This window comes from Melopsittacus undulatus, chromosome 5 (assembly GCF_012275295.1).
Source record: "Melopsittacus undulatus isolate bMelUnd1 chromosome 5, bMelUnd1.mat.Z, whole genome shotgun sequence".
Classification (NCBI taxonomy): domain Eukaryota; kingdom Metazoa; phylum Chordata; class Aves; order Psittaciformes; family Psittaculidae; genus Melopsittacus; species Melopsittacus undulatus.
Window position 1 is genome coordinate 65,627,682 of NC_047531.1, and position 18,829 is coordinate 65,646,510.

General features: G+C 38.6%; 1 protein-coding gene across 1 annotated transcript in view; it reads left to right on the forward strand.

Annotated features, from left to right (window-relative positions):
• The window catches only part of TPH2 (tryptophan hydroxylase 2), a 52,433-nt gene extending 36,753 nt beyond the window's left edge, over nucleotides 1–15,680 (forward strand). The window contains exons 9-11 of the mRNA XM_005143009.1: nucleotides 7,183–7,278; nucleotides 14,622–14,755; nucleotides 14,850–15,680. Of these exons, the coding sequence (XP_005143066.1) occupies nucleotides 7,183–7,278; nucleotides 14,622–14,755; nucleotides 14,850–15,024 (405 nt within the window). The 3' untranslated portion in view covers nucleotides 15,025–15,680. The remainder of the gene's footprint in view (nucleotides 1–7,182; nucleotides 7,279–14,621; nucleotides 14,756–14,849) is intronic.
• The last annotated feature ends 3,149 nt before the right edge of the window (nucleotides 15,681–18,829 follow it).

Here is an 18,829-nt window from a genome sequence, read left to right on the forward strand (position 1 = left end):
GGGTGTCCTCCAGATCTTATTCTAGAAGGTATATTGTACCTGCAAGGTGGCCAACTGCCATCCACATTTTCTTGTCTTGGCTGGGCTCACCAGTATTGGAGGTACAGCTTTATTCCTTACCAATATCACTGTAGCATTTTGTTGCCTGAGTATATTTTCTGCTTCCTTAGAAACTCATGATGATAATTCTATTTTGGTTGCCATTACGAGTTTTTCTGCAGAAATTCCTGAAAAAAAGAAACATTTCATTTCAAACTATTCACAAGGGGTTAAGCCCCGCTGTGCTTGCTGTAGTGTGTGCCCTCTCTATGTATGTCGAGCCTCTGCATTAGAGGAACTGGTATGTAGCGATACTGTGTGCTATGACTGTCAACAGAACTGTGAGGTCTGGTCTGCATCTATCCCTGAGTGCTTTAATGAGTGGCACCACATCTACTCAAATTTCTGTTTATAAAGAGATTGTTCCAAGTATTCACCCTTAGTGAAAGGTCTGAATGCAAAGCAGTCAGATGAGGAGAAAAGAAGAATATTATTAAATATATACACTTTGAAATCCCCAAAGGAAGCCTCATTTCAGTGAGCCTAAATACATTTCAAAGTGGCACACTGAACAAAATACTTCAGGAAGATAACTCAGAATAATTAAACTTTGTTTTCTTATTTAGAAGCGCTGTTGGCTGTGAGTAGGGTCACTGCCTTTGTTGGAGGTAGGCAAATCATCTATAATGAGGCTTAGCCATTGAATTTTACTTCTTTTCTGCTTTTGATCTATTCACAAGCTCATCGTGAGATTTATTTGTTGTTCAGATATCTCCCTGCTTTTCTACTCAATAACCTTCCCGCATGAATAGCTATCAAATAGCCAGCATTGCTTGATGTCTGGACTTTTAACGCTGGCTGTACTGGCTAGTTGCCTGGGTTACCTGTGTTGTATCTATCTGTTTCTTGTGGTGGAGATTCTTGATACTACTCAGCAGGTTGTGTATTCTGAGTAATTCTAATGTGAAATGCCAGGTGTTTTTTCAGTGACTATTGATGTGTTTAAGATAAGATTGAAAAATAAGCAACTATTGACAAGTTTATTTGCAACAGCTATGAAGAAAGAAAGCACAAACAAGGAGTCAACAGCATCTCTGAATCAACATTTGCTTGCAATTTGAACAATTTTTACAGAGGGAAAAAATACCTTTATTAATTCTTAGGATTGGTTTCTAAAAGTGGGATTTTTAGAGGTCCTTCAGTTGTACATAACTATATTTTACAAGAAAATTAATTACAACTATATGTGAGATTTAATCTCTAGGTGAATAATTTTAGACACCTCCTAAAGAAAAAGGAATTATTCTTGCATATTGTGAACATATTTGTGAAGCACAAATACAGGCTGGCCAGAGACTGGATTGAGAGCAGCCCTGAGAAGAAAGATTTGGGGTGTTGGCTGACAAGAAGCTCAACGTGACCCAGCAGTGTGCACTTGCAGCCTAGAGGGCCAACCATATGGGAGAATGGTGAGGCACTGGAACTGGAAAAGGCTGCCCAGAGAAGCTGTGGCTGCCGCATGTGGCTGACAGTGTTCAAGGCCAGGCTGGATGGGGCTTTGAACAACCTGGTCTGGTGGAAGGTGTCCCTCCCCATGACAGAGGGATTAGAACTAGGTGGTCCTTAAAGTTGCTTCCAACCTAAACTGTTATGGCTCTATGACATAAAACATATCTGAATCGAGAATGGTTCATTAAAAATCTTAAATACAATAAAATGAATGTAGAGATGCTTTCTGAAGTGTATTTATTTGCCACTGGACTTGCAATTATTTACACACACGAAGAGTTGTATTGTGCTCATAGCAACTAATTTCATACATATATGTAAAATGATTGTGCTACTGTATGTCAGTTTGGGGCTGTAGCACCATCCCATTACCAGTTCCTGTAGTAGTGAAGCATATCCTAGCCATATGCTAAGGTTGCAGTCATGCAGTTACTCAATCTCGCCTTCTTTCCTCTCCTGACAGGGTGTGCAAGTGAATCAGATCTTGACATGGTTGGTGTTCTCAGGACTCATGCTGACAACGTCTTTACAAAGTACTTCTAGAGAACAGATAAAATCTCAAGTTACACATGATGCTGAAACTTGCCAAGTGAACACAAACAATGGTCTCTATGCTATACCATAAGAAAACTAAGCAAAGTGAAATGGCTTGCAAGGCCTTTTTATGCTAGCAGATTTTGAACTACTGACTTTATGACCTTAGCACCTAAAACCCTGCACAAACTGTTTGCATATGTCTCAGGAGGGAGATTTCCAATTACAGTGTTGTAATGTGAGGAGTGATTTTCAGAGGCTTAGAAACCATTACGATGAAGAGAGTTCAACTTATCAGTCCTCTTCTCCCGCCTTTGGAAATGTCTAAACAGCCTTGAATAATTTATTATTGTTATTAGTAACTTTTTTTTTCTTTTTCTTTCTGGTAGTCTAGTTTATAATGCAGGACAGTACCTGAACATGAAGAGTAGAAATTGTATTTACCCTGGAGACCAGGCTCGGACTTAGCCAGGGCTTTCCAGACAGATAGTAGGACAACTGTCTAAATCTTACAATCACATATATACGGGACCAGACCAGGTACTCCAGTATCTTGTCTCTGATACTGGCAAACTGCAGACATTTGGAGGACAGTGTAGACTGAAAGCCATATGGTGGAAATATTTTCCTGGTATGCTGCTTCAGTTGCTAATGACTTTTGCTTCAGGCAGTCTGAAGGAAGAGATCTGCTCTATTAGTAATTAATAGCCCTTAATAGGATTTTCTTCCGTCTATCTATTTAATAATATTTGGACCCATGTAGTCAGTGTTTCATGCACTTGACAGTAAAGTATCTTTTGTGTACTTTCATTAAACAAGAGAAATAAAATCATATTGGTTACTGTCTTATGCTCTTGGCACAGTCTTAGTCATTATGATGATGTCTTATAGAATTACAGAATGGTTTGGCTTGGAAGGGACCTTAAGATCATATAGTTCCAACCCCGCTGCTATGGGCAGGCACACCTTCCACTGGACTGTATTGTTCAAAGCCCCATGCAGCCTGGCCTTGAACACTGCCAGGGATGGGGCAGCCACAGCTTCTCTGGGCAACCTGGGCCAGTGATTCACCTGCCTCCCAATAAAGAACTTCTGAATATCTAATCTGAATCTATGCTCCTTCAGTTTAAAGCCATTCTCCTATCACTATGTGCCCTTGTAAAAAACTCTCCACATTTCTTCTAGGCACCGTTTAGGCACTGGAAGGCTGCTCTAAAGTCTCCCTGGAGCCTTTTCTTCTCTGGGCTGAACAACCCCAAGTCTCTCAGCCTGTCTTCACTGCTGAGGTGCTCCAGCCTCTGATCATTTCTGTGGTACTCCTCTGGACTTGCTTGAGCAGGTCCTTGTTGGGGATGCCAGAGCTCGATGTAGTGCTGCAGTTGGGGTCTTGCGAGGGCAGAGGGGCAGGACCACCTTCTTCGACCTGCTGGTCACACTTCTTTTGATGCAGCTCAGGATGCGGCTTGCTTTCTGGGCTGCAAGTGCACACTGCTGCATCATGTTGAGCTTCTCATCAATCAACACCCCCAAGTCCTTCTCCTCATGGCTGGGGAGAATCTCTTGTCTTAAAAATTCTTTTCAATCCTTCATTTGGCACTTTGATCCTTCATCTTACTTTGTTGGTTTGGGTAATGGAGGTGCATTTTAGGTGAAGTCTCTTCAAGAACTACAGAATTTTTACAACACACTAATTCAAGTGCCTACCTGTAGGTAGCAAAGCCACACTTCATCCCAAAGATGAGGTGGAGCTGGAAGTAGGGGAGGACAACAGGATAGTACTGTAGCTTGTAGAAGGGCCACATGCCTGGGGCTGCAGGCTGGGGAGTATGCCAGAGACATGCCTAAGATTTGAAATGAGAACAAGAGCCTGTGTACCCCGCTTTGCTTGCATTCACCATGTGCTTGCATTCAGCAAGTAACCACATATAACAGCAATAATCAGCTATTTGCCTTCAGGTGAGGCTTTAACAAGTTTATTATTCTCAACAGCCATTTCTTTGTCCTATCATTCCCACTCCAGTTTCAGTTATAGTTATCTTATATAAAATACAGATTACCACAGTCAGTGTGGTTTACCATACAAAAAGAGTGATTAAGTGGGTATTTCTGCGTCTGGTCTTATAAAACGTGTCTCTATAGTTAACATTCAGCCTCCTTATCAGTATGCCTCGGCGTTTGTAGACTTGAGAGCACAGATTGCCAAAGCCTGCGGAGTCTTGTAAGGCACTGAGTGAGCCTGTGAGTGGAGGGGGGGAATCGTGTGTTGCTGACTAATGATCTGAAGATGGCAGTATTGGGTGAGCTATCGCGTTTTCTTAGCTAAGCAGAGGTCTCTTAAATACAGAAATTGTAGTTGTTGCATATGGCAAATTTATAAAAAAAGCAGCTTTTCATCTGAAGGGCTTTTCTTAATGCTGTAGCTTAATGCCAGAAGTTAGTAGTAGGCAGACACATTTTATCATCTGGTCATTTTGCATGCATTTTATTTGAGTTAGTTATCGCGAGAGTGCAAGATTTATCAACACTGAAGATAGGCTGTCATCAGCGAGTGTTGGCTCATAAATATAATAATAGTATATTTTCTTATAATAGTAACAATTGTAATAATTTTTGAACTTAAGTAAAAAAAAAGCTCTGTTTGTGTGCTGTGTGTCCATCAAGGAGGAAATGCCATTGAGGTCTCCCTCTGTCTTATGCACACCCTACTCCATGGCAGCAAGGGCTGCTCTCACCTTTGCCAGTGTTAGCTCTCTGCCTTCTGCCCCTTCATTCCCCAATGGTGCACCTCCTCAGGGGAGCGGAGAGTATTTCTCTTCCCTCCCTCCACTGTCCCTATGTATTGTTAAGTGGGAATTCTCCTGTGGGCAGTGTGACATTGGTTTGGTCCTTCTCAGCCTGAGAAAGGTCTACAGTAAAAGTGTCCCACATTGACGAGCAAAGTCATGGTTGCTCTTACAGATCTATAACAGACAAACACCAGATCATGTCCTTTCTAGCTTTGGTTGGTTTGCAGAATGGAAGTGATTGTGGTCACCACTGTGTTTTATCAGGATCCCAGTCCTGCTGTGTATCTGTCAGGGTGTTCATGTTCAGAGCTTAAGAACCACTACCTGATAGGTTGTTTTAAGGGAGTTGATGGGGAGGGGGCAAATTTGAAGGTGTTAATGGGATTTAAAGTGTAAAGCTGAGTGATTCATTGCTAACAGTGCCAGCATGTACAGAACCAGGACTGCAGGTAGCCTCCTGAAGATTTTCCTAGCAAAATATTCAGACAGGGAAGCTAACTTTGTACTCTTTTTGGCAGTAGGTCTCTGAGCTTCACTCATCATTCGTACTGATGCCTTTGACATTTTGTGCACCTGGTTATTTGTCCCTGAGGTGTCTCTTTTAGAAACCAATTGTCTTGGCCTTCTTTTAAATGATGACACCAGCTCATTACATCTAATGAAATATTTTATGCCAGTTTGCCTTTATCTGAGTCAAAAGCAAGGCCAGTGGTGGAACTTTGATTTTTTTTTATTGGCATTTTTTTGCTGGTCAGAGTTGTGCTTTCACTTCCCCTAGTGTGTATCTGTGCCTTTGCTGTGATGGAATCTGACTCAAGGCATTTGAAGTCACCACAACCTTTTCTTCCCAGCTGAGTTAGCAACTTTGGATTAGACACAAGGCTCATATTTTTATTCTTTTTTATCACACCCTTCTATATAGTGCCATGCAGCATGAATCACTAGCTCTACAGGAACTTTTATGAGGCAGAGAAATGAATCATTTGTCAATTTCTAAACATTTGTTGAACTTAAAAAAGCTGTTAATTTCTGCTCTTTTGCATTCAGCATGATACTCAACTTGGAAGAATGGGGGTTTAAGAGGGAAATGAATGAAAAAAAGTCATCATGTTAGGATCCATTCACAAGTAATTCAGAAAAACTAAAGACTTAGTGTTAAATACTGGGCTCTTTTCCTAAATTCGTATTTCCTGCAAAGACTTGTAAATCTGTTCGGTTCAGTGGAGTTATGTCCTTTTGCACAAAACCTGGAATTGTCAGGTAATGTAGTAAGCACACATGTATATAGATATGTGTGTATATATACAATATATGTAATGTTTTTGTTCAAGTTAGAAATCAACTTCCTAAAACCTTCATACGTAGAAATAGTTACTAGCTTAATCTCAACTGTTTGATCTAACATCAAAAAGTAATCATGATGTGTCATAGCAAAACCAAACTAAAACACGGTACCATAGGAGCAAAAGTGACTGTCTTCTTTTGCATTTAGTGGTCAGTGAGCTATCTGTGCTTCTTATGGTGTTCCTAACATTTAACTTTGTTGGGTGGATACAGCAAAGTTAGTTACTGTACTGTTATACTGGTTTAGCACCTCTCTTTCATAGTTCCTCATCAGTTCATTATCAGATATATTACCTGATTGAATGTAAACCTAAAGAACAATTGTAATGGATTGGTCAAGTGGACTCATTCAACTGACTGTAATTTTCTTTCTGTAATTCAAGAAGCCAAGTGGCATATTAATTCTTCATTTATGACAGTGTAAAATCAAGTGAAGTCTAAGGCCTCGGCTCAAGAAGGCTCTTAAACCCATACATGTAAGTAAGTTAATTCTAACTCAAGAAAGTACTTAAATATGTGACACACTTAAAAGTGGCATCAGCTCAATCTTAAAGCTTCGTGCTCTGAACTAGATCTCAGAGATATTCAGAGGCTTCTAGACAGGCAGACCAACTACCTCGCAGGATTTTATTTTAAGGCACCTCATTTATTCCAAGAGGTTTCAAAAATCTCTGCAGATTCCTATCAGTGCTTTTGATACCTAAATGATCTTGCTTGTCTGTTCCTAACTGGCCATTCCTGTGAACTGATTGGGTTCAGAAAAAAAGAAGAATCACACATTTTTGTGCAAAGCTCTGCTACTGCAGACCATGACATTTAAAGTACTTAGCAGTAACAACATACTTTATCTGAATTTATATGAAAGACATGACATTCTGAAGAAGTGGGGCAATCAAGCGAATATGGTACCAATTGTCATTGCCGAAGTGCCTGTTTGCAGCTGCACTATATGTATTTTTATATTTTGCAGTGCTATTTTTTTACAATTGAATTTGGCCTTTGCAAGCAAGAAGGACAGCTACGTGCTTATGGGGCAGGACTTCTGTCTTCTATTGGCGAATTAAAGGTATGTGTCCTTAAAGCAGAATCAACTTTTTTTATTATTCTTAACAAAATAATAGTTGAATGTAAATATTTTCACTTTCAAATAACAGCTAAAGTTGTCAAGATAAAAAGCTTACTTTTAAAGTATGATACTGACCTAAAAGCTTTTTTGAAATACCAGCTGGCACTTGAAGCATGAAATGGATTTGTAAGGCCCAAAGTACCAAAGCAACTACAAACTACAGAACTAATTTCTGTTTGAGTTTGCATTTCTTGTAAAAGGAGGCTCATAGGTTCTAACAGGTAAGGATTCCTTGAGCTCTGAAAACTTTGTTTAGAAGAGAAGCATATAATTTTAAAACATACAAAAATGTTTTGAAATCAGATGTGGTTCTGGTGTAAGTAATCCAGTGTATTTCAATTGATTCATTATTGATATTAAAAGAACAACATTTATTAAGGTCCTTATTTAGCAGTTTAATCACATTTAAAGTTAAGGAATGCATATGATCTCATGCTAGATTTGAAGTATGTGCCAGTGTGCCAATACCTAGAGCCCTGTTCTTATAAAGGTGAAAATGTTTAACCTTGCATGGTGTGAGTAGTTGTAGTGGATCATTTATTGCCTCTTTTTATGCCTAGAAAACATAGAGAACAAGCAAAAGGTATTTTGTCACAAGTCTAGTATTTTGGAGCATAATACAGCTCTCTCTTGGCAAGATGGGAGGGAGGGAGAGGGAGGAGTTCTATCTTCTGGCACCTAAATGAACTCTTGGTGGCTTTTCAGGTAAAGATTTGGTTTTAGAAAGCATGTACAGATACATATACAATAGTATATGTATGCAGTATATGTATAATAGTATTTACAAACTGTTTTGCAATATATCTGCTGTTTATTTATGTTTAACTTCTTCCCATCCTCCTGAGCTGTCTTTTTTCAATGAACTACCTATCAGTTTAATAGAAGAATCTCAGTCTCTTTTTTAATGTTTGTTTCATCTGTAACTGAGAATATTCATGGTGAAGCTCATTAGTCAGATTGCTATTCTTTCATTAGTAGAAAAAAGGTTGAAGAAAATTGCCTTCTCCAGTATTTTTTATTTGGTTGCATTACAGCTGCTCTAAGTTCAGTGCATACTTCAGCCACAGTACTCTGTATCAGCCTAGTAATATTTTATACCCACAGTGCAAAGATGGTTAGATACAGAGAGATGAATATGTCCCACTTCTTCTGGCCCTACAACATTCAGTGCTAAGCCCCAGACTCCGTGCAGGAGTCTGCAGAGAATCAGGCCTTTTATTTAAACTAACAGTTACAGTCATTAGGTAATGACCCTGAAAATACCTGTCACATCATTTACAAAATTTAAGGGTGTAAAAGTGAGGAGATGAATAGTCAAGAATGAAATAAATCTTCTACCATCAATGTCATAAACAAACACATTATTCTTGTCAAGTGTGTGTATTTTGTTACCTTACATTTGTGATCCTAAATCTGTGTTCTTCACTCAGCAGTAATCTCATAGTATAAATGCAAAGAATAATCCTTTTGAAAAGCAACGGTAAAAATTAAATAATGTGCCCACTAATGGACTATATTGATCTGCTTCAAAGGTATGGCCATATATCATAATAATTTTGCCATAAATCAATAATATTATATACTTTTCTATTATACTGCATATATATTTCATAGATGTGAAGCCAGAAGGGACTATTCGATCATCTGGTTTGACCTCTTGTGTATCGTAAGCTATTAAATTTCTCCTGGTCTTGCATATACTGAGCATAGGGACGTAAGTTGGACATTTCAGTTACTGAGAAACTAAGGACTTGTGTGCTGCAGGCACAGAACAGCACCATACCACAAATAGCCAGTCTCCATGAAGAAAATGATAAGGTGAAAAACGTCTGGGGCTGTGTTCCATGGTAGAAAATAAGGTAAAAGGTAAGGAAAAAAATGTAAAACACCAGTAAGTTTTCTGCTAATATGACCATAGGAGAAGCTGTTTCTAGACCAGAAACCTGGCAGTGAATGTGCTTCTTATTAACAAGATACATCAGGAAATGCTTAGGAAGGAAAATGTCTGGCTACCCATGGGATTGGTGCAGTCTTGCATCAAGCCATGCAAGTTTCTCATGTTTCCTGGGAAAGCAAACTCGCTTATTTCCACCTCCTAGCACCTATTGGGAGGGAAAATGTCTTCTTTAACCTGAAGGTGTCTGAAAGATAATGCTAATATAACAGGATTTGGTTGAGATCCTGATAATATCCTGATTCTAACTAAAATCCTCATTGATGGCAGGAACTGCTCTCAAAATGATAACAACAATACTGGATATTTCTGTGGTGAGTGGGGATGAATAGGAAACTCAGATTGCGTGGTTATGAAGTGTGACCCTCATGTGTGCAGATCCCATACTTCTCACAGGAGTCAGACTGAAGAAGCCCTTTCAGAAATAAATACTGCCATTCTTAAGACAACAGTGATTGTGAGCCTGTTGTCCAATCTCTGAAGGAGTTCAAATACTTATTTATCCTTGCCACTAGGAAGGTAGATTTTGTGTCAGTGTTGAATTTTGCTGCCTTGATTTTACAGGCATTTGATAATAATATGGTTTTGTAAGCAAGAAGAAAAACCATTCCCCAGCTGCCCACCCTATCAGCTCTCTTTTAAATGCAACAGTATTATTTACAGGATGCAAAACAGTGCCCAATTTTATGGATAATTTTTAGAAATTTCTAGAAATAATTGAGTTGCATTATTTGAAGGCTGGAAGTGGCCTACAGTATTTGGGCCTTTCAGATGAATGAATGGCTTGTTCAGTCATGCTGTTTTCTATATTGCATGGGTCCAGTCTGCAAATCTGGTCAACAACTTAAGCAAAAAGGAACTATAAAAGCTAGAAAAATATGGGCACCAGCCTATCAATATAGGATTTTTTTCAAGTCTTTTTCCTCACTCAATGCTTAGATTTACAATTTCAGAAACTGAAAAATGCAGCTCCTGATGTGCATGTTATGGAAGCATGAGGCAAAAAAAACTTCTAAAAGCACAACAAAATAAGGAGAAAGAGAAGATTAAAAGTGAAGCCTGGGGGAAAACAAATAGTACAGTAAGTAGTTATAAAATGTTCTGCCTAATATAGTCAGGTTAACTTGAGCTAAGGCTACTACACGGTATATATTTGGGGCTTAGAGATAAGGCAGAAACAATGTACATTTCAATTATTAAAACTATTTCTAAGAGGCAGTCCAGATGTCTTTGGAAGCTTTAATCCGTTTGCTTTATATGATGCTCTCTTGAATTCTTTCATTAAAGGAGTCTCCTATCAACTTTAGTTGGCTATAGATCAAGTCATATATCCCTGTTATATGCTTCTATATTTAACAGAGAGGTAGACTTCAGATCTTTCTGTATAGATTTTTAAAGTCAAATGTGATGTCCATATACGATCTCATATTTTGTTTTAAGGATAATTTATGTTAAGGAGAGCCAGCATTAGCCTTTATAACCAAAGTGATTCAAATAAAAGCTTTTACTCTGTTTTCTGAAGAGTACGAAGATGATGGAGAAAACACCTGGATCCTAGACGCTCATTTTGGTGCCCTTTTTAGAGAGTCTTTCCTTTATTTGTCTAAACAATATAGAAAATTATGCTGATGAAAAAAAGAAAAAATCTGGTAAAATTAGGACACTGTCAGATTTGCAACTTATGTTGTAGATAATCAGAAAAACCTGTAAGAGCAGGTTTTCCAAGACTCAGTTCATGCCTTGAAATAGTAAGGTAGTAAAATCAGTACTGGCACACAGACAGCTTCTCATCTCTGTCCTTATTCTGCCCTCCTCTACTGCTCAGACAGTGTTGTATTTATAAGTCATCTGAAGTTTTCTCCTTGCCAGCTTTTTGCTTTGGGGTTTGTTTTTTTTTTTTTTTTTTTTTTTGGGAAGGGGTGTTTTTTTTTTTTTGAAACTGGAAAAATCCAAGTTGTATTATTACACTCCAGTTTTTGTACTCAGAGGAGAAATTGCAAGACCAAGCTCTTCCTTCATGTGTCAATGGTAGTGGTCACTTAGGAAGTGATTAATGGTTCTTGGCTCAGTGTAAATGCCTAGTGCCTTCTGGGATGCCCCAGTGTATCTGACTAACTCTCTCCAGCTGCCACTTCAGAAATACATAAGTCTTCTTTAGGACTTGTGCTGTATCTTCCATCCCTATACAGATGTATCAAACATCCTAGTCCCTAGAGACTTGTGGTTAGGTACCTCAGTCAGCCTCAACCTTTGATCTAGCAGGTCATGGAGGCATTTCTTTAGTGCTGTGCTTATTTCCAGTACGGTGGTTGTCTGATTCTTAAGCTGTCTGGTTGTTTGATAGTGCTGCTTTTCCTGGGAATCAGGGATGATTCATTTGGAATTTTCACTCCAAACACTTGTTGCTTGTACTGAATGGGAATCATCAATGGCTGTATTAGCATAAAGCAGTAGAGTTTGTATGAATGGGCCCTTAGAGACAGTTACCACAAATCCACAAGATGGTAAAATGCTCTGTTTGACTAAATACTGTTTTCCTTATGATTGTTAATCTTGACATTTCTTTGGATAACTGAAGAGGTCTCTAATGGAGAAATCCATATTGGATACTTACTTATTTGAGTTCAATGAAGAACTGAATGTCCAACCAGAACATAAGTGAATAGCATGCATTAAAAAATATAGCCTGGAAGCTTTTGGACTCACCAGACAGTTTTTCATTGAGATTCTGTGCATCATAATGTTGAAAGAGCCAAACCACTAGTTTGGCTTTGAGTCAGTGTTCTGACCATCCTAGTTCGCACTAGGCAGTTAATGTTCTATCTGAAGGTTTGTCTGCAGGCTCAGTTAAGTTTCTGAACTCTGCCATCGCTGGTGTCAGCATATCAAGTCAATAGTAGACATCAGAAGCACTAGGCTGCAGGATTTGAAAACATCTAGATTCACAGAGATGTTTCCTGTTGCTTTAGTAGGCATGCCAATGCTTGCTTGATGCAAGAGCCAAAAGACCACATCCAAGAACGGAGATAGATAGGTATCTTGAGTGTGAATTCATCAGAATGTAGGCAGTTCCTAAACTGCATCCCTAAGAATAACTGACCAGTTGTCACCTAACTTTGAAGGCATGTCTGAGTCCTTTACCCTCTGCTTCCAGGTTGTATGTTTCCTGGTTTCTGCACATCCCAGTCTCTGCAGAGTTGCTTTGTGAAGCAGCACCTCTGCTCATGCGGAAAGTGAGCTGGGGTCCAGAAAGCAAGAGTCATTTCATGTACGAGATCTGAGGAGAATAACCAGAAGGGCTTTCTCAGAGTGCATCCACTGTGATAAAGAATTAGCTTTTTCTTCTCTTTAAACTCTCCCTTTTTATAAAATCAGTGCTAAGTGACCAGAGCAGTTGTTCATGATGTAGGAGCCACAGGCTGAATCCTTTCTCGCCTCTTATGTCTTATATCCCAAGGAGTAGGCCTAGCCCAGCAGAGGCCATTAGTGAGTGAATGAGAAGAGGGGATGACAACACTGTCACCCTTTCTGTTGAAGCTGTCACAGTATAGAAAAGAAACCATGAGCCAGAAGTGGTCACCTCCTGATTTGGTTCCTAAGAAAATGTGACACATATCACTCTCGATGCCCTGCATAGCACGTCACCCAGAGTTCTAAAACTTTGTGCTTTAGACATTTGTGGCATCAAGTCTCAACCTGGCAGTCTGAAGGCATCTTTAGAGGAGATGTTTTTAGCTATAGTTGGCATCCCAGGGAATTTTCATTCCCAGTCAATAAAAACACATCCATTTTGGTAGAAGGAGGTAAATGCCTGAATTTGCAGGCACTCAACCACATCATGGCTCTGAAAGGAGAAAGTGATGACAGATATAGACAGCAGCCTATGGTGAGCCTGTTTCTGCAATCCATTTAGAAGAGGATGCTATTCAAGACAGGCCATTTTTTATTTTTTCAAACCTGTTTAACTGATGGCTGGCTAGAAACTGCAAACCTTGTGAGAAGGAAAAGATACATGTACTAAAGAAAGTTAATTCCCTGACATTTTAAGTTTTCATACATTAATTTTTCATGTATTTATTTTTGGAGACAGAAGAAGTGGGAGGAAGAGGTTCTTGTTCCAGTTTTATGTCCTGTTATTTGGAGACTGCAGGTTGAGAGCTAGTGTGATATTTTCATAGCCTTTCACAGGGATTTAGAAATGAGCATAAGCGAAAGCCTGGATAAAAGCTGGGGTGAATACCTTAATATTAATACCTTACTCTGCTATAAAGAATGTCCATGAAGAAAAAAAAAGTAAAGAAATAAGAGGCACCTTTGGACCTCAGGGATCTGCTCCCTCCCTGTCATTTCTCCATGCTTTTCATGTACATCTTCACTATGGATAGATATTAGAAGACTTACAAAGGTTGAAAGTTGACCTAAATATGCTCTCTTTCCTTAGCTTATACTTCTGTACAGAGCACTGAGAATGAAAATACAGGTGCTCTAAAAGTTAGGGTAGATCCAAAAGCTAACACAATTATTCAAGTAAAAAGGGGGGCTAGAAAAAGATTGTGTTGGAAAACATCTCAGTACCTGATTCTCAGTTTTGGAACTTCTGCACCCTTTCTAGTGGTTTCTGCCTGTCACATAGAAAGAAAGGCTAATTGGAAATTTCTTCTCTGGGTAGCAGCATTTCATGCATCATCTGCCCATGGTCTGCTCTGTGCCTGTTTATTTAGTTTTTTTTTTCTTTACAGTACTACATAGAGCATTACTGCTCAGCAGTACATGGCAGAATGTAGTGCATTTCATCAGTGTGCAATAAATGGGCATTATTTAATTGGTTTTCAGATATATAGTTTCTTAAGGAAAATAGTTAGGAAAATAGTTATGATTTTGACCTGGAAATATAAAGCACAGATTATATGAATGGTTTTGTCAGAGTCAGTTCACCTACCAAGATGATCATCAGTTCTGCCAGTTAAGTGACATTTTGGGCATATATGTATTTCTGGTTGTAGAGATAAATTTTTAGGAATGGTTATTTGATGACTTTCCTCTTTCCAGCTGAGGATTTATGTTTGTATGCCTACATGGCAGTTGAATTTCTAATTCCCTCTATATTATTTCAATAATCATTTTTGGGAAAACTTACTCTTGTAAAAAGAGCTTTTTTAAGTAATAAATGATTTATTCTACTCTGAAAACCCACTGTATGCAAAAAAGAGAGGCTATTAACCAAAGGGAAACACAGCACAGTGATATAAAAGCTGTATATATGAACAGTTGTATAGATGCACAGCAGTATTGAAATACAGTTTAACAGATCCTCTTGTGTATTTTGCAGCATGCTCTCTCTGATAAGGCCAATGTGAAAACATTTGATCCAAAGACAACCTGTTTGCAAGAATGCCTTATCACTACTTTCCAGGAAGCTTACTTTGTTTCAGAAAGTTTTGAAGAAGCCAAAGAAAAGATGAGGTAAAATATTTCCCTTGACTCAAAAAATCTAGTTTTCTCTTCTTTAGCAGTGAAAAAAAACCCAAGATATGTTAATTTTCTTTTTTTCTTCCAGGGACTTTGCCAAATCTATCAATCGTCCCTTCTCTGTGTATTTCAATCCATATACACAAAGCATTGAGATTCTGAAGGATACCAGGAGTATAGAAAATGTTGTTCAGGACCTCCGCAGCGATCTGAACACTGTATGTGATGCTTTAAGCAAAATGAACAGATATTTGGGGATTTGATAGTTGTGGCACTGTAATTTGCTGTTAGTTGCTTTTTCTGTAGCCAGTCTTGCAATATCACGTGATATGGCTAACTTCTCAAACCCATCAATTTTCCCTTTGCAGCTTGGCCTATGGCTTGCATCATTGTGTAGCTCTGTCTGATTGTAATGTGCAGACAAACCCAGGCAATGCTAATTTGTAAATGCAGCATGGAATGTGGCAAAATATAGTCATCAGTTCCTCAATACAATGTCATGTACAAGTACACCATTAAAAACTTACTTGGCAATGGTTTTGTTTCCATAAGATGTTTCACTTCAGTGTATAAGGAATAGTTGCTGATTTCATTAAGTCTGAGTTTATTTCTTTATAATCCTTTTCCTCCCACAGGAATCCAGAAAAAATATTTACAATATTTTAATTTTCTTTATAAGAGAATCTGTAGTTCTTTCTGTAGTGGTGAAGACAATGATTTGCTCATATATCTGTAACAGAGCTGAGTGTCTCTTGTGACTGAACAATACAATTTATATACCAGTGCTGAGATCAGGAAGGCTATGTATCAGTACTAAAAGGCCCATGGAGATTACAGATTATGAGCTCTCACACCTGACAAATGTTCAACATGGCTGAATGATTGCAACATAATAAAAAACCCAGAAAACCTCTGACAATTTGTGTAGAAAAGTAGTTCTAGTTCCTGCCTATGTTACCTATGAGAGTCCTGAGCATACTTCCCCTACAAGGACCATATGGGAATAAGAGAAGAAGTGCTTGTGTTAATTCCGGGTTGTTAGATGTGTATATAAAGCCCTTCTACATCATTGTGTGCCCTCTGCATTCCCTTGTCTTTTGAACATACTCCTCTTGTATTTTATGCATAATTTGCCTTTCTTCATTATGCCACATTCAACCTTGACATGGCCAAGCATGAATGGGTCTATGCTGTATCAATATCAGCACATATAAAAGGGTGAATATGGAAGCTGTTATTTAATTACAGCAAAGTCAATTATCAGTTAGTAGATTACTTGTGGGGTGATTAAATCATGGAGACACCCAAGCTGCCTAGTTTGTACCAGATGGATGCAGGTAATGCCTGAGTTAATAAAGTCTAAGTTAGCAAGCTCTGACAGAAGTACAAGCTCTGTCTAGGGAGCACAGTGCAGAAATATCTGAGCTGGCTCTTATCTGGAAGCAATAATTATGCATGTCTTTCCTTTATCTGGGTTATTTTCTTTCCCTATTAGCCAAGATAATGGAGAGTTGAGTCTATTGTATAAACCCTTCTTAGTGGAAACCACATGGCTTATGCAGATCATGTCAGTATAGGTGAAAGTGTCATAGCTTACATGCATGGAAAATAGGTATCTATTGAAGCTGCACTCACAGCTGAAAGAGTCATGCAGATAGATACTCTTAATTGTTGCTAGCAATTTCAGCATAAAAAGAGCACCACTTGATAGTACCAGCATATCCTTAAATAAGAGGCAGTCTATACGGATAATTTTTCATTGGGAAATCTGCCACCTCCTCAAAGATAACTATGAGATAACAGAAAATGCTTTTTTCTCCGGATGATCCCTGCTGCATTCCAATGCTGCTGTTAATAGGGTGTGGGAAAATCTAGTTTTAGATTTAACTGTGACTGCCGTTGGTACAGATGAAGAGCTGTTGAATTATCCCATGGGGATCAGCTGGAGGAGTTTTTAACTTCCTAATGTTAGTGCTGACTCTGTTAGGAATTGCTGGCAACCTTGGCATGGAAGTTTGTCCTTTTTTTTTTCCCATGGAATCTGATAAACTCCTTTTAGCCCTTTCTGGAGAAAATGGACTGTATTGAGATTTGCTTTAAGTGGTCTGAAAAAATCATTGTACAAAGAATAGTAGATCTTATTCTGTTCAAGAACTAAGTATTGTTGCTTGCTTAAGTAAAATAAAGCTGCAATGAGTAACAAAGTTCCAAAGCTTACAAAGTTACTGAGGCTTTCCCTTTAATCATAATAATGCAGGAAAACCTGAAACACTTATACTGTCTGGATTTATTCTTGAAACATAATATCTGGATTTATTCTTGACTTTTCTGAAGAGCTTAAAACAAGAATTCTGTAGCAGTAAAACAATAGAAGCATATCTTTGTTTTGTTTTGTGCTGTTACCAAGTAAATCTTATTATGGATTAGGGAGAAACCCTTGAAATCCAATAGTCATTTTAGGACTAATGATGGCAGGGAAACTGTCTACAATGAAGACATAATGTCAATGAAACAGAACACTGTCAAAGGATAATGGGCTCTTGCTGCTAGATATATGCTTAATCCAATGATTTTATTTCTATTATACAACATGATTAAAAATAAATTAAATATAATGGGCTAAGGAATAATAGTGATTTAGAGAGACAATTGCTCATTGTTTTTACATAGCAAAGCTGCCTTCTTACAGGCCGTAGAGCAAACTGGCTTTGGGCTTCAGCCAGTCAGGAGCCAGGATTGGGAAAGAATGCTTTGAAAAGTGCACTATTGCATTTTTATGAATCAAATAGTTTCAGCTTAGCTGAAATTTGTCTCTGCAGTTTTTATTAGCAAATTAAGATCAGCCATGCAGCAATCTCCCTACGATGACAAGCTCATTTAGGCATAATGAGAGAATTATTGACAGTTATCAGATTACACTAATGTTTCATTTAAAATAGGCCATACTTATCTAAGGTGCTCGTTTAGCTGTAGTGAGCTGGACTCTGGAAATTGGACTTCTGGCTTAGGCTCATTTATTTCCTGTGTAATTCTGAACTGATGCTTTATGGGTCTAAGATATATGCACTTGCTTTGCCTGCACAGAGTAAATGGGCCCAAGCTTAATGAATGTAAAGCATTGCAGTGTTTACTACCATGGAAAGTCTAAAATGAAAAACAACACTCTGAGACATGGCAGCAAATACAAATACCAAGTTTCATTTGCAAACCAAGACATGGCTCATGCATTTAATTTCATTTGTTTGGGAGAGGGGATGGAGTGGGAAAGGTGTTAACACCATATATCGTGTTTTCCCTCTCTACTTTTTGAGACCTGTTTAGAATCCTGTTTTATGTTCAGCCATTCAGGATGCTGTCACAAAGTAAGGTCTTTTCCTTTCTTTCTGTTATTATATTGTAATGTAATGAAGAAAATTCCAGAAATTCACTGCACTATAAGGTATATTTATGGCTGCACAGAAGAAAGTTTCCTATCTTTGAAAGGACAGCCTGGCTTAGAGAGCTAAAGCTGCTGAAGGATTTCACCTACAGGCTGCTAGTACAAATCCAGCCCAGTCAGCAGTTACTGAAAGCTATCACCAGCCAGCAGCAGCCTAGCTTCTGTGTGATGAGCTGGGAAGCTGGGATTGCTTAGTTTGGAGTAGAGGAGACTGAGGAAAGACATGATAACCTTTTTCAAACACATCAAAACAGCTGCAAAATGGAAGGGACAAACTGTTCTCCCGCCTCAAGAGCTAATGGACTTAAACTCCAGAAGAGGAGCATTAAGCTGTGTAATAGTGAAACATGGGGGATAGATTGTCTAGGAAGAACAGGTTAGGCTGCTATCTCAGAAATGATATTAGCACAGTCAGTTCCATCTTGAGACCAGGAGAGAGGCTACAGACAACTTGAAGTCCCTTAGAGCAACTGCTTGGAAAAGTCTTCAGACTCCTCATGAAAAGGCTCCAGCCAGCTCACAAGAACAGCAATGGTCAGCAGGCACCATTGGTACTTCACCTGCACCTCTCCCTCTTCCTTCAGGCATTAACCAACACTAAAAAGTGGTTCTTCATCTTCCCATCTTCC